The 15,743-nt window shown below is 42.4% G+C and overlaps 1 protein-coding gene across 1 annotated transcript in view; it reads left to right on the forward strand.

Moving 5' to 3' along the window:
• Nucleotides 1–15,743, forward strand: part of Lonp2 (lon peptidase 2, peroxisomal) — a 94,220-nt gene that overhangs the window by 53,542 nt on the left and 24,935 nt on the right. Inside the window, exons 9-11 of the mRNA XM_003469431.5 lie at nucleotides 4,733–4,883; nucleotides 6,573–6,699; nucleotides 9,516–9,649. Coding sequence (XP_003469479.1) covers nucleotides 4,733–4,883; nucleotides 6,573–6,699; nucleotides 9,516–9,649 — 412 coding nt within the window. The remainder of the gene's footprint in view (nucleotides 1–4,732; nucleotides 4,884–6,572; nucleotides 6,700–9,515; nucleotides 9,650–15,743) is intronic.

Genomic DNA, 15,743 nt, shown 5'->3' on the forward strand with positions numbered 1-15,743 from the left:
CAGCCTTAAGGTTCCTTTAAATATGATAAGGCCCAAATATTTTACTTTAAGACTGAAAGTTGTGCCTTAGACCTAGAGACCTTATAACTTTTGTCTGCTAGGAAATTCAGCAGAGCATGGGTGCCTTAGCTAGAGAGCTCTTCTGACAGGGCACATAGCAGTGTATCGTCTGCATATTATAAGAGCATGATCTGGGAAAATTCAAAACATGCCAAGTCATGGGAAAACACTCGCCCAAAAAGGCGAGGCCTGTGTCTGAGCCCTTGAGGAAGCACAGTCCACAGCAGTCGAGAAGCCTGGTTGTGAGGATTTCCAAAGGCAAAAAGAAACTGACAATATGTAAAGGAATAGGAAAGAAGGCATCATGTAAGTCCAACACTGGAAAACAACCAGCATCTTCCGGGATCGGAAAAAGAGTGTGTGGGTTAGGTGCCACTGGGGGAATTTGCACTACTGCCTCGTTTACCCATCTAAGGTGCTGTACCAGCATGTGCTCTTCACTGAGTTTTTGAACTCCCAAGACTGGAGTGTTGTGGGGGCTGTTACAGGTGTAAGTAAATCCTATTTCCCTAAATTGTTGCTGAAAGGCAAGAATTCTTTAACTTCAGGCCTAAGAGGTCTCTTGTGAGGAATAATAGTAGGATCTTTAAGATATATTTGATCCAGGGCAATTCTTGTGGCTCTTTGTAACTTACCTTTAGTTGCCCATACTTCAGGATTTATTGCTGTTTCTGTTTCCCAGATGGGGAGGCAGCAGACTTGACTGAGGTGCATGTGTATTATAGTATTCAAACAAGATGTTTCTCCCCAGGAGGGGAAATGGACTTTCAGGCAAAATCAGAAAGGAATAGGGTAAAGAAAGCCATCATGGTTGTGAGAAACAGGGAGGCACTTCCTCCTCATTGACTTCTCACACTGAGGTGTGACAGCCTGGAGAAGGCCAAGGCTGAAAACAAGGACAAAGAAACACGTGCCCCCTCCAGCAGTAGGCTGGTTTCTTCTTTCTCTATAGTGTGGTTACCGGGGCTCCTCCATGGAGGTGACTGTCCAGCCAGAGTGAGAAGGCAGATGGTGCCTCAGGTTCTTTCAGTCCTGCTGAAACCCGTTAGTGAGATGTGTCTCATCCCTGGGGACTCTGCCTCAGAGGGCAGTGTGACTTCCATTGGTCACCTTTGCAATCGGGCCTGGCTCAGAGGGCCTGCCTCTGATCCTGACAGTTCTTATCACAGTCCCTTCCAAAGTGGCCCAGCTTTCCACAGCAGTAGCAGATTAGTCATTGAACTCTTTTTGGGGCCCCAAGAATCAGGCTTAGGGTCTGTTCTTTTTAAGGCCACAACTAAGGTAGCCACCTTCTCGGTCTGTTTGTTCCCTTTGGTCTCTTTTTGGTCTCAATTATAAAATAGTAAGGAAGCATTTCTCAGTAATCAAATGAGCTATGTGAAGCAAAAGCTATCTTTTATAGTTTTTTCCTAATACCTGAGGCTGACTAGGTAATAAACTTGTCTTTAAGAATAATCTGTCTGGTGGGCTCTTTTCAGTAAGTGCTGGCATGTTTCTTGGGCCATATGCAGACGGGGGATAGTGAGGACAAGGCCACACCAGCAAGCAAGCCCACTCTGGTAACCAGCACCATGCATGGGCCACCACCAGATTGGGAACAACCAGACTCCAGCCCCTTCCAGTGCAGAGGCTGGCAAACAAGAAGCCAATCCTCACCCCAAACCCCACCCTGTAAGCAGCCAGCTTATCTGGAGAAACACAGGCTATGATGATAGCTATGGAGTGAAATGCAATTGGATGCCTGTGTTGCTTTGGTATTTCACTAACACTGTTGGTCTAGGGCCAGTGGTCTGATCACAGGTTCAGAGAATAGTGGTATGCAGTGTGGCATCTAGGGGGGAATCTCCTTCTGAGGGTTGCAGCCATTGTTGATTCCCTATGGTGGTGTTTTGAAGTCCTGTGTCATTTCCATTGTCTGGTTGGGTTAAGTTTTATTCTCTTTTTGTTTTGTTTATCTCAAATCTGATGGCAGGAGCAGCTATTTCAGAGATAGCAAGATACATTATGGTAACAATTTGGCATCGTTGGCTTGTTTTGAAGTTCTTTATTGCATTTTGTTTTTATCGTTTCTGTTCTGTTTGATTTTTACTATGTCCGAAGCTATCTCCAGCTATTTTGAAGACATCAAAAAGCGTTATGGTAACTATTGTTGATTTTATAATGTTTTGAAGTCCTGTATCTCTTACACTAGTTTGTTTTGATTGGTTGTATTATACTTTATCCTCTTTAAAATAAAACTCTTTATCCTCTTTAAAATAAAACTTTGATTCTACTTTATCCTCTTTAAAATAAAACTTAAAAAATAATAATCTGTCCTTCTACCAAATCAGGAGCCAGGGATGTATGTTTTATCAATGCCTCTTGTAAACTAAGAAGCCAGAAGGGCTGAACAAAATCAAACAGGGATGGATATACCTCAGTAGAGACTTCAGTTAAGGTTGTCTTGAAAGTCTCACTGTAGAGGGCAAAGGAGGGGAACCCCAAGCTCATTAATAGGAGATGCACCTAATTGTGCCTGAAGAGCCAAAGGTGCCTGGTTTCTCTGGCTCACATTTACATTTTGAACACAAGTAAGGATTATCTCTTAATGCAAAGAAAGTCTGAGCCTAAGATAATTCTATTTTCCCTCTCTCTTACAGTACAATTCTAGTTCTAACATTTTAACAAAGAACAATGCAAAAAAAGATAAGGCATTAAAATTCAAGGCATAAGCAATTGACAAACAAGGATGCCAATTTCTGATTTCCTAAACAAGCTGCAATCTTGAGTCCATGGAGCAAAAGCAAATTCTTACTCCTTCCAGCTACCTCAGTGGAACCTCCAAATGGGAAAAATGTAACTCCCAACCTGCTAGATGTCAGATATATCAAGTCCATGTTCCCCAAAATTGAGGAATGAATTCTAAGTAACAATAGAGATCATGAGTAGAAAAAAACTTACTGAGAGAGAGAGCTCCTGAGAGACAGACAAGGACCCCAAAGTAGTTTGCTGCAGACCCCACTTCACAGATGCAGCTTTATAGAGCACAAGGTGGACACAGTGTGTGTCAGTGATCGACCACTAAGATTACAAGCACAGCTGCTCAGGTAATACTGATCCAGTGGAGAAGCAGGTCAGGTAGCAAGGGCGCTCAGAAAGAACACAGACCTTTTTAGGAAGGGGTGGAGCAGGAGGTCCTGGTCTCCCTGACGATGTCTATCTAGACTTTATCTAGACCAGATGAGGCCAATTATAGCATAATCTTACATGTATTGCTTTTCTTTGGGAAGGTATGTAGGCCTAGTCATTCTGTATTTATTTTGAGGCCTGGCCTTCAACAGATGTACCTCCAGCCATAGTTTTATCTTTTGTACTGATTCCCTTGAGAGCCCGTCTGACTGTCTCTAATATTTCTACTAATTTAGCTGTCTGAAATAAGATTACTTGTTTGGAAGATTATTCTTAATCAGTTCTGTACTAAACATAGTTTTCCATGATAACTTTGCGTACTTTTTTTTATAACATTAAATATTATTAAGTCTTGTGAAATGTGAAATTAGGCCTTTTGAGGAATAAGATGTGAAAAACACCGAGTTTCCAACATAATCAATATTAATAAAATTCAAGACCATAAGTAAAGGGTCAGGAATGGTGATACATACCTGTAATCTCAGCTCTTAGGAGGCTGAGGCAGGAGGATCACCAGAAGTTTGAGGCCGGTCTGAATTACTTGATGAGACCTTGTCTCAAAAAACAAAAATAAAGGTCCTAGAATTAGGGCTAACTGGTAGATAATTTTAAAAATAAGTATAACTTTAAAAGAAATTATAAGCAAGGAAAACCTGGTTTTGTAGTGAATTAAGTATGTATTTTAGTCATGTGGATATGTGTCCTCTTTAGAATATTCTGGTACGAGTGAAAGGGAAGCATGTCTACAGCTTAGAGACACTGAGGGCACCTGTTGGCCCATGTTAAGTCCCTGTGTGGGCCCTTCACAGTGAGTGCCTGTAACTTGGAATGTGTACACAGCAATCTGAAGAAGATAGAGTAAAAAAAATCACTCCTTGTAGGAATCTAATTGCCAGTTATCTAATATACAAGATGTTTTTAAGATCTGTTTATGTTTGTATATTATAAGTAGAAAGGTTTTACTTTAAGGCATTTTGAAAACCCTGAATTTTAGCTGTGCTATAAAAGAATGTAGTAAATTTTCCTAGCTATGCAACTTTGTGATAATGTTTCAGAAAGAATATTACTGATCATTTTATCAGTTACCTATGAATTTCCAAAACATCCTCATCCCCAACATAAAGCCTCCCGCTTCCTTTATATTCCCGTAGCAGTTAGGATGTGGCATGCTACAGAGGGAGAACTGGTCCCGCAGGACTGCTCGCTTGTAATGATCCTGCCATGAGCCATTCATAAATAGATTTTAGAACACAGCTGGAGAGTGTCACTTTTGTTTCTTTGTGCTATTAAATGTTTTCAGAAATTTTTACACTGAACATGTTATATTTTTTTAAAAGTACCTAGAATGTGGGAAATGGAAAGAATGACGTTCTAATTTTATGTTTATTTCTTTAACAAACAATTTTTAGCAGAAATCTCATCCTCGCTAATATATCATGTATGTTTTAATTTTTGTGGCTTTTATTGCAACTACAACCATGTTTAAATGTTTATTCTCTCCTAGGTGTTGGATCCTGAACAAAACCATAACTTTACAGATCATTATCTGAATGTGGCCTTTGACCTTTCCCAAGTCCTTTTTATAGCTACTGCCAACACCACAGCTACTATTCCACCTGCCTTGCTGGACAGAATGGAGATCATACCAGTTCCAGGTATCAGTTCACACAGTCACAGTTGTGAGTGTACGATGCCTTCCGAGCACGCCCTTTCACACTGTCAATGCTGGGGTTTTGAGTAAAGAAGGGAATTTGCCACTGTATAATCTTCAGAGGTTCTGAGGAAGGTGTATAAACCAGAATCTATACAGAATCAAATTTGGGGGCAGCAAAGCTTGTTTGTTCGTGTGTACTATGAGAGTATGTATAGTCCCATAAGGCATCAAGAATAAATCTTGACAATGTGTCAGATTTAATTAAACATTAAAGAATGATCATTTTGTATGGAAAATAAGACATTCTTCTTTGAATTGGCTTCTAAAGTTCCAGATAAAAAATACTTTATTTCTACAAAGTAAATGTCTAAAAACCAAATATAACTTCTTCTCTATCAGATTTTGGAGTTTTTATCTTCTATAGGAACATTAGTATGATCATTTATCCTGCTAAGTGATTCCTAGAGAGTAACTCAACTTTCTCCTCGATTTTGTCTGAAAGTATTAACAGGGCTTTTAACTTCTTCTTTTTAGTTGTCAGTCACATTTCTTTAGCATGTCTTTTTCCTTCACTGGAGTGTATAAAATAAAGTCTCTTTAGCCTTTTCACCTTATTTTTAATTGCTTAGAATCATTTTGCCCTGAAACAAATCAAGCGTCAACAAGTACTTGTTAAAATGGAAACGGGAGAATCTAAATATATTTAGATTCTGAAGGTAATCTTCATGTTTTTTTTTTATTAATCTGAAGTATTTGTTACTATTGAGTGCATAAGGGTTGCATTTCTTAAAGCCATGCAGATTCCTGTACTTAATTTTAAATGCAGCAGCCTTAAGTTGCTTGAGTGTGTTTACGAGTGAATAGCGAGGAGACTGCTGGAAACTCCAATCTGAGGGAGGCAGGGAACCGTGAGGTGTACCAGCATGAGGTGGCACTTGCAGGGCACCACTGCAGGGGTGATGAGCATCACCACCTTCTGCCACCCGGATGGGGCTGTCCTGGCTGCTAGCTTTCCTGGTGATTTTTAGCCCCTCACTCCATTCAAAAGATGCTGTAGTAGGTTACATTTAATTTGCTTGTTAAACAGGGTAAATTAATGTAAATGGGATGATGTTTTGTGTGGAATGATTTTATGTTCTTATTTAGAATGCTCAATGAATATAGACTTATTTTACTAGGCATGCTAAAATAAGAACATATTCTCTTTCTTGAGTATCATATATTTTTTCCAACTTGTAGGGGTAAAAAATTTTATAGTGCTACCTTAGTTTTTTGTATCGCTGCTAAAATTTATGACTGTGGCTCTTAAAATAGCTCCTTTGGAGCCCTTCCTGTGATACCTGCTGTTTATTTAGTTGAAGTCCTGTGTGTGTGTGTGTGTGTGTGTAAGTATTTATCAATACTAAAGAAAGAGGATATATTTGTTCTCCTATTTAAATTTTCAGAGTATTTCAAGATGAGCTAGTTGTCTTTAAGGTTTGATCGAAATTTTTTTCTTTTTGAGAGATACAGCACTTCATCAGCAGCTTTTGTGAAAAATTTGTAATTTTCATAATATTGATTTATATTTCCTTGTGCTGACTGTCCTGTCAGTTGAAGTAACACTTAAACTGTATCTGCATTTGATTCATAAGTGAGGCACAGCCCTGTGAGAGTCACATGATCCCAGACCAAGTGCCTTCCTTTCCAGGGTATTCCCAGGAGGAGAAGCTGGAGATCGCCCACAGACACTTGATCCCAAAGCAGCTGGAACAACATGGGCTGACCCCCCAGCAGATCCAGATCCCCCAAGTCACTACTCTGACCATCATCTCCAGGTGGGTCCGAGCTGAGGCTGCATCACTGGGAGTGTGCTGAGGAGGCTCGTGGGCTGGCGACGTCTGCCACCCTCTTCCCAGCAGCTGTCTAGCGGCTCTGCCACCACTGTGGGCTTGCACGTGCTCTGTGCAGGGCAGTTTCACAGATACCTTCATTGCGGAGGACCTGCATTGAGCCACAATTTCTGCTTTGCAATGCAGGAATAAAAGGGATAAATTAGGAGCCAAACACATGAAAAATATAGAAACACTTTTTATGCCTAGGATTTTAAGAGTTGTTGAATTTGCTTAAGAGGTAGCTGCTACTTTCGGACACCTGTTTTAGGGTTCTTCTTTTTAATAGATTCTAAGATCCTCAAAGTTTTGATCTGAAGAGTTAACCCTAATACTGTAGGGAAGGTGCCTTCCCAAGTTTGTGCCAAGTGCGTTAGCCTGTAGCAAGCCTTGTATGATCTGAGTAAAGTCTTGCTTACTCTAACTTACAGGCCGTGTGTTTGAGTGGAAACTATGCCCGGTTGGGAATTTCTCTCATTCCTCTTTCAGTTTTCCTGGCAGTGTTGCAGACCCGTTGCATCATCTAGCAAGTTCTGTCAGGCTGCCAGGCACTCGTCCTACAGCCCTTTTCTACTCTCTGATGTTTTTCAAGATGTGAAGTATCTGCCTTTCCTAGAATTCGGCTGGTGAGGTTGCCTTTTCACCTGTGCCAACCTTTTGGGAGGTCTGTTTCAACTGGTACATAAAATAGTGGGCCTAAATCTGACCTGACATTCCCTTTATTGTTTTGTTTTGTGCACTGTGTAAATAGTGCCAGAAGAAATGAATTAGGTTATTTGCCAAAGTCTTCCAATAATATCCTGATTCTGAATAACACCTGTTACATCTTTAAGTAACTTTAACAGGTACTCAGCCTTTCTGATAGCTTCCCCATCTGTAAAGTAGGAGTGATAGAGAAAAATGTATGGCTTCTCTGAATCTGAATTAGAGTGATTCTGAAGAGTAATCATGGTTAGTATCTCTCACTTGTCTGGAAAACTGTTTCATTTTTTATCAAATCTTAAAAAGTATGGACATTAGGAAATTTCTCTGAGCAATTTTAATTTTTTTAAAAGCAGTACAAATATATGCTACTCTAGGCAAGTTTTAGATACCTATGAGTTACCAGACATAGGACAGAGTACCAGACATAGGACAGAGTATCTGTAGTTGAGATTGTCATCTTTTGGGGTTTGTTATCATTACAGAACAGAGGTGGCAAACCTATGGCACACATGCTCCAGCAGTCTGACTGTTATCTTTGAAAGAATGGGTTCCCCATCCCTGTTCCAGTCCCTGTGTTACCAAGCTCTCTGAGTACGTCAGTCTTACTTATGTCACGTATTGCCAGCTACCACTTGGTGAGGACTCTGGTTGTCATAAAAGTATTTTTTATGTTCATTTCCTTAAAATTTCCTACTTCTGCCTGATAAAAGCATCTGAATCTGTGCTTTCTCCTTTGGATGCCCCTTCTGAACTTGAAAATAAATAATGTCAGATCTATACCCTATAAATATTCTTTCCTAAAGTTAAATATGTGGGCTTCTTAAGGCTCACATGTGGGAGTTTGCAGCTATATATATTCTATTGTTTGCTTCAGCTACCATGGCAGAAAAATTAGTTTTTTATCTTACTGTCAAAAACATTAGTTTTATGTCCTGAAAATTATTAGCATGTGCTGTCTTGTGTTCAAGTCGTTGTGAAAAACGTCAGCCAGCGTTTTTGCAGGCAAGGCACTGAACCTGGGCCCTTGCACTTGCTAGGAAGCGCTCTGCTGCAAGTTACGTCCCAGCCCCACATAACCAGTCCGTATGTGACACTGGGATCCATCGCTTTTCATTTAAAGCACCATGAAGGGATCGATGTGTCTATTTTGTTGTTGTTTTGGTGGTCAGCTATTAGTAACGTGTTATCTGTATGTGTTTGTAGCCCATTATTGTTCCAAACACATAAGAAGGTGTTTTGTTGTTGTCTTTACGGTTTTGTCAAACTCCAGTCCCTCTTAATGTTCATATTCAGCTTTTGTCCAGAGCCATTTGCTGAGCTGGTCAGGACTTCAGTTTTTCTGCATGGGTTTGTTGTTTTTACAGTACCTGACTGAAATTATGTGCAGTTGTAAAATATGGGCCTCATTTTTTATATCCTTCTATCCCTTTGATTAAAATGAGTTTCATTCTAGAGAAGTTGGTAACAGCTCTTATCCTCCTTCCTCATGACTTTTACAGTCTGCTTCCTTAAGGTCTGGAACACGCCTGACTACCAAGTCAAGTACAGTTTGCAGGTAAAGCTGTATGTTCGTCCCGATGGTGCCCATCACGTGGTCCAAAGCTGGGCGGCCAAACAGGGCTGTGCTGTGTCAGGGTTCACGGTCACGGTCTCTGCTCTAACCTGTGTGCTCCTCGGGTACCTCTGTTTAGCCACAGTGAAAATACCGAGTTTGCCCAGTTTCTAATAAAAACTATATTTCTGTCTCAGATTCTGTTTTTCTTATCTTGCTTTAATTGAAAAAAAGCTTTATTTCTCTGACTGTTTCAGCAACATTTTAAGCACAGTGAATTTAGAATTTTCTTTTTTTTTATTTGTTTGTTTGTTTGAGACAGTCTCACTATGCAGTTCAGGCTGACCTTGAACTCAATTTGTAGCCCAGGTTGGCTTTGAACTCACAGCAGTCTTTCTGCCTCAGCCTCCTGAGCACTGGGATTATAGATGTGTGCCACCACACCTGGCATTACTTTATTTTTAATGATGTTTAGCCAAAAATAAAAAGTCTTCTTTGATGACAGGTATACCAGAGAAGCTGGGGTTCGTTCTCTGGATAGAAAGCTTGGGGCCATTTGCCGAGCCGTTGCTGTGAAAGTGGCAGAAGGGCAGTCCAAGGATGCCAAGCTGGACCGTGCTGACGTGGCTGCAGGAGAAGGTACGTGGCTGGACACAGGTACCACAGTCGAGCTGGGTCCTGGCTGGGGGCTCCCTGGGAAATGTGTCCAGTTAATGAGCGCGCATGTGGCTCAAGGTGGTTCCCAGTGGCATTCTTCTGTACAGAGAGGACACTGTTTCCTGGAGGGATGTCAGTGTCCATGCTCTGGGAGCATCATGGCTTTCTCCAGGTCTGTGACAGCGGTGCCTGCACCCTGCGTACATGTGGTCACATTCTATTTCCTACTGACTTGGACAGTGAAGTCCTTGAATAAGTAATAATAGAAACAGTTGCTCCCAAAGCTTATTAAAGACTGAAAACAAGTCCAAGCTGTCACAGTACGTCATGAGCAGTTCTTTATATTTGGGAAGTGATTCTTGGGTCACAGTTTTTTTTCCTCATGTTTTCTTTTCCAGGTATACGGTGAAGGGTACTGTAATGTAAATTTTTTTTTTTTTTTTTTTGCTTAAATAATTGTGGAGTTGGAACATGGTAGAGTTCCAGTACTGCTCTAATCAAAGGTGGACATTGCATTTGCTACCCAGCTGAAATGTTTTATTTTTTGCCCCAGAGCTGTGGGGGGGTTCATCCCATGGCCCATCCCATGCTGCTGTGCGGTTTGCCTCCAGCAGGAGGCAGCTAAATGTTCTTCCCTAGTAGAGGTCTGTTGGCTGTGCTGCCATTCCCAGAGCTCTGTCCGGGAAGCGGTGAGACAAAGGTGATTGCAAAGCTATGCACGGCAGGCTCGGCAGGTCACGTGCAGTCTGAGCATCCTCCTTATTTTCTCCACTTGCTGAGTTTGATGCCCCTAGTAGCATGATAGTCAATAAGAAGAGGAACCCGTCATCCTTGTGTTTCTGGGTGCTGCTTCACCCCAGCCCCCTTGCCTGGACCCCCCTGGTTCATTTTGTCTAGAGAAGAAACCATCGTTTGCTGAATTGCAGAGGGCTCCTCATTACAGTCTGCAGAGTAGGGATGGGGATATTGCACTCCAGCTTATTTCTCATACGGACTTTAAAACTGCTGGCTGCAGACCCTGCTATCGTTTGAGTTCCCCAAACTTGTGTGTTAAAAGCTTAATCCCCAGTGCCTCAGTGTTAGGGGTAATCAGGAGGAGCAGTTCCATTATCTCCACAAACTAATTCTCACAATAGAAGCCCCCTGGTACAAGGCTGAACTCAGCCCCCTTCCCATCCCTGTGCCCCGCCTGTCTCCCTCTGCGGCCCTTCCACCCTCACCACCACCGTCCTGTGATGCAGCACTGATGGTGGCCTTCCATCCTTGACTTCCCGGCCTCCTGAACGTCAGCCAAGCTGGTCCTGTGGATTGTAATTGCCTGGCCTTGTGCTATCTGTCACAGCAGCACAGAAAGCACTGAGCCTCACTGCTCACCATCCTTCCAGGGGTATCGTGTTCAGCGCTTGAGCCTTTGTGGAAACCCTCCGCCGGAATCAGCTTGCTGTGCTGAGCCATTCCCTGTCCCACAGACACCGAGCTTTCTGCCCCTGCTGGCCGGCTACCAGCAGCACTTCCTGCCCTCATTTTGTTGTTGTTTTGTTTCGTTTTATTTTGCTGAGACAGGGTCTCACTGTTTAGTCCAGGCTAGCTTCAGACTCGGGCGCTCGTCCTGCCTGTCGGATGCTGTGATCACAGGCGGCGTCACCACTCTGGCTCTTACTGTCTTCTTTTTGAGACGTTTTCTTTCTCGTTCTTTTGGAGTTTTTTCGTTCTATTTCTTCTTGTAGGAGCATACCATTTTATTCCTTTAAAAAAAAGAATCACAAAGATAAATACATGTTCTGACTACTGTTTGTAGAAATCTGCATTTTTAAAAACTGTCCCAAGCTGAGCATGGTGGCACAAGCCTGCAATCCCAGCACTCAGAGGCTGTGAGTTCAAGTCCAGCCTGAACAGCATAGTGAAACCCTGCCTTTAAATAAACAGCCTGAACAGCTTGGTGAAGCCCTGTCTTTAAACAAACAGCTGTGCTGGCTGAGTTAGGAGCATGTCATCGTGGGAATGGGAGTCACAGAGGATGCTTGTTCCTTTCCCCTGATGCAGTGTGAGACTTACATCCGCTCCTGGATTCTCCTTTTTATTCCAGCCCACCCTCTTGCTGTGTCCTTGGGCAGCTAATCTTTGTCTGTAATATAATAGAAAGGTTGAGGATAAAATGAGTTTATCTACTTAGCGTATTTTGAAAATTATGTTTAAGACCTGGGTGGTTTTTTTAGAGTTTGTAATACATTCAGAGAAGTTTGACATCAAAGGAAACTTTCCATAGATAATGACTGCTTGATGTCTCTATGTATAACCATTAGCATATTTTTAGTAATTTTTCCTATGTTATTTAACAATAACCACAAATATTCAAGAATATCTTCAGTTTGTGCATTTTATAAAGCATGAAGTTTTTATGGCAACATTTATTAGTTTTTGTCATTGTTTCTTTAGGTCATAGGATGTCTCCCTAAATGAACAGATTTGGGTAGTTAAAATATTACGCAGGCCATCCAGATGAATAGATAATGAGGGTGATTCTGTTTGCAGTTCTTGCTGTAAGCACAGACAGGTTTCCAGGTTGAGTCTGATTTCCTAAGCTACCTTGCGTTTCCATGAGTGATGGTGTCTTCCAGACGTCAGTGCAGGTAATTACAGGGGGTCCAGACATGAGTTATGGCATCAACCAGGCCAAGAGACGACTCTGCAGAAAAGTGTGTGCTAAAGTTTCATGCCAGAAAGTTCAAAAGGAGCTCGGTAACTGAAAATTTCTCATTAACAGATGAATTATTTAAAACAGGAGTATAAAAGACAACAGTTGTTTTAGAAATACCAAGTGACACAGCATGGGAGTTATTTTTAATGTTAAAAATAATGCTAGACTTTAGAGTTACTGCCGAGAAGAAAAATAATTTCAGGCCACAAGCTTCGAAACAGGCAGAAATCTCTAGTGTATCAAGCACACTTTCTGGAGCAACCCAACGCTCTGGTCTGTGAGCAGCCAACCTTGTACTTGTGCGAACTGGCAATTAGCAAACCGGGCAGTAGCGAAGCTCAGCTGGGGTGAGGTTTACAGAGATCAGGGTTAAAGAGGGGTAGTTATGATTTTGGTCACTATAAAGTACAGGAATCGTTTCATAAAAATAATGCTGCCTATTATTTTTCTACATATTTTTACTAAATTGTTCTCCTCTGGGTTGAGGGATGTATAACCAAAGTTTTATTCTGCTTTTTCCTGTCTTTAAGCCAAGACAAATGCCCTTAGCAGGCTGGGTGTGGTGGCACACGCCTGTAATCCCAGCACTCAGGAGGCTGAAGCAAGAGGGTTGGTGCAAGTTCAAGACCAGCCTGGGCTACAAAATGAGCTCAAGGCCAGACTGAACTGCATAAGGAGACCTTGTCTCAAAAAGGCAAAAAAGAAAGAAAAGAAATGAAAAAGTTACCTTTAGCGAAGAATTTATCTAGTTCGACCCTGATTTGATTCTTAAATCTCTGCAACATTTTCCAGTAGCCACTTTGCATTTCAGTTTCAGTTTTTCTTCCTAGTCCAGTTTGTAGATTTTCCTTGCCCCATATTCCAATATATTATTGCTGTCTTCTGCTATTAACCCTGTAGAATTCATTTCAGAATTATATTTCTTACTTTTGAATGTCCATTGATTTTAGAGATTCTTCATTTAGTGGCTGAGTTCTGTTCATGTGACGAGGTTGGCAAATGAATTGTTACTAGATGAAAAAGTGTGTATACACGTCATTACAACATGCAGAACGAAGAAAGGCTTAAAGGAAACTCCAACTTGATGACTTTGCCTTTAGTTGCATAACTCCTACATGCAGTGCATAATGTGTAACAGAACATGAAACCATCATGGCTGTGTCTGGCTGTGCCCCACAGCCTCATGTGAGCAAAGGTGGGACTTTTCAAGAGGTGGCTGGATTTAACTCATGTGGTGCTGGGATCAAGGATATGACCCTGGGACTGATTCATGGTGCAGTGCTAGGGCTCAGGCTGAGTGCCCAAGGGTAGGAAGCCTGGGGAAGCAGCAAGAGACAGGAAGAAGATCGCTTGCTGCGTTCTGCCCATGATGAGTGGTTGCCCCTCTGCTGTGCCACCCACCCTGGAGCCAGCTGACTATAGGCTGAAATCTCCACAAGCTAAAACAAACCTTTGCTCCTTTAACTTTGGGTGTTGGGTATTTTGTCTCAGCAAAGTCAGCACAGTCAGCAAAAATTATTGCATTGCATACATAAAGTATACTGTGCAGAACTATACAAGTAAATAAATAAAGTTGGTTATAAACCCAAGTGGTGGGTTGTAATTCAAACAGCACGCCTCTGAAAGTCCAAGTAGTTGGTCATTAAATGAGGAATATCCGTATATTCCAATGGGTTCTTTGTTGAAATTTTCTTCTCATCCCATTTTATTTTTATTTTACTTTATTTTGAGACAGGGTCCTACTATATAGTTGAGGCTGTCCTTGAACTCACTAGTTAGCCCAGGCTGACCTCAAACTCAAAGTGATTCTCCTGCCTCAGCCTCTCAACTGCTGAGATTACAGGCGTGTGCCACCATGCCTGACAACACCTGCCGTGTTCCCAGCTGACAGGCCGGTTGAGTCTCAAGCCTCCAAGTCACTTTCCATCTTGGGGTTCTGAGTATCATCAAGTGGGCACTTAGTCATCAACGTGATGAAAGGAATTTCACTTCACGATTATAAACAGTGTTCTGGCTATTCTGAATTACAGCTGGTTCAATTCTCATGTTCCCCAGGTGAGAAAATAATTGATGAAGAAATAGATCTGGGAATTACAGAGAACATTTTTAGCCTAGCAGCAGAAAAAAAGAAAGAAAAAAATATATATATACACACACACATCCATATACACACACGTGTACACATACACACGGCTTTTACAGGTGTTTTTTAAAACTCATTTTAAAAAAGACAGACACAACCTTTGTTTTATAGCTGTTGTAAAATCTCTAGTCTGACCCAGTTTAATTCAGAAATCCTTCCCAGTGATTCCCAGTAACACTGCACCTTGGCTGTGTGTGTGAGCATGCACCTTACACACGCATGGCACCTTGGTTGTGTGTGTGAGCAGATGCACTTTACACACGGCACCTCCCCATCCACAGGAAAGCAGGTGCTACCCGCTGAAGAGGGGCTGGTGGGTGGTGTGAGTGCTAAACACCAAGGCGTGCTGTCCGTGACGACAGGCCTGACCTCTTGTGATGGAGTCCCCGGTCCTCTGATGCCCACACAGCCTGCTGGCAAAAGCACGAATCCTCCTCACTCTGCGACCGTGTCTGTGGTCTGGACTGGAGCCGTCTCCCCCGAGTTGCATGTGGAGCGTGTTGCTTCCTGGCTGTGTCCGCCTGCATAGGTTGTGAAGCCATCTGCAGGTGGGGAAGAAGAAGGATAGTGTGGCCTTACTCCCTCAGTGTAGCCTTACCGGACAGCTCCCAGTGCAGAATACATGAGAGTGAAAGATTTAATTTGATGTCAGTTTTCCCAGCCAACCACACCCTTGACTAAACTGGAATGCGGTGGGTGTGGGAAAGCACCCCGCTGGCTTAGCAGGGCTCCTCAGTGTGCTGTCAGGTGCAGAGGAGGCCAGGCTAGCGTGCTTGCCTCCGCTCCTCTGGCAGGGCTGTCCTCCTGGTGTTCCTACCACATACCCTCAGTGGCCCCCTTCCCCGCCTTTCGCAGGGTCTGGTTCTCCAGGAAGAGCCAGTCCTGCTCAGGCTGCTTCCAGATCCTTTGTTGTGGTTTCCTGCCATTGACTTTCCTGTCCAGAGCATGCTTTGTGCTAGTTATTTTAAGTGTGGCTCCTTCCTGACCATAACAGGAAACTGTCCCTGAAGGAGAATCGAGTGTTTCTGATCTTTAGGACGGTGTTGTTGCTGGTTCTCTCTGAGTCTGCAGATTGTCTTTCTCTTGTCTGCTGCCACAAGCACATGTCTATTACTAACAGAAAATACTAGATGTGGTGTTTCAGGGAGTGACAGCTCCACTTGTATAACTTTTTGCTAAATTCCTTTGTCTTCTTGGAGCACTCTTCTAGTTGTGTGCATGCCTGGGAGCGCCAA

This window comes from Cavia porcellus, unplaced genomic scaffold (assembly GCF_034190915.1).
Source record: "Cavia porcellus strain 051 isolate PalLab524CR breed Dunkin Hartley unplaced genomic scaffold, mCavPor4.1 scaffold_5, whole genome shotgun sequence".
NCBI classification, from domain to species: Eukaryota; Metazoa; Chordata; class Mammalia; order Rodentia; family Caviidae; genus Cavia; species Cavia porcellus.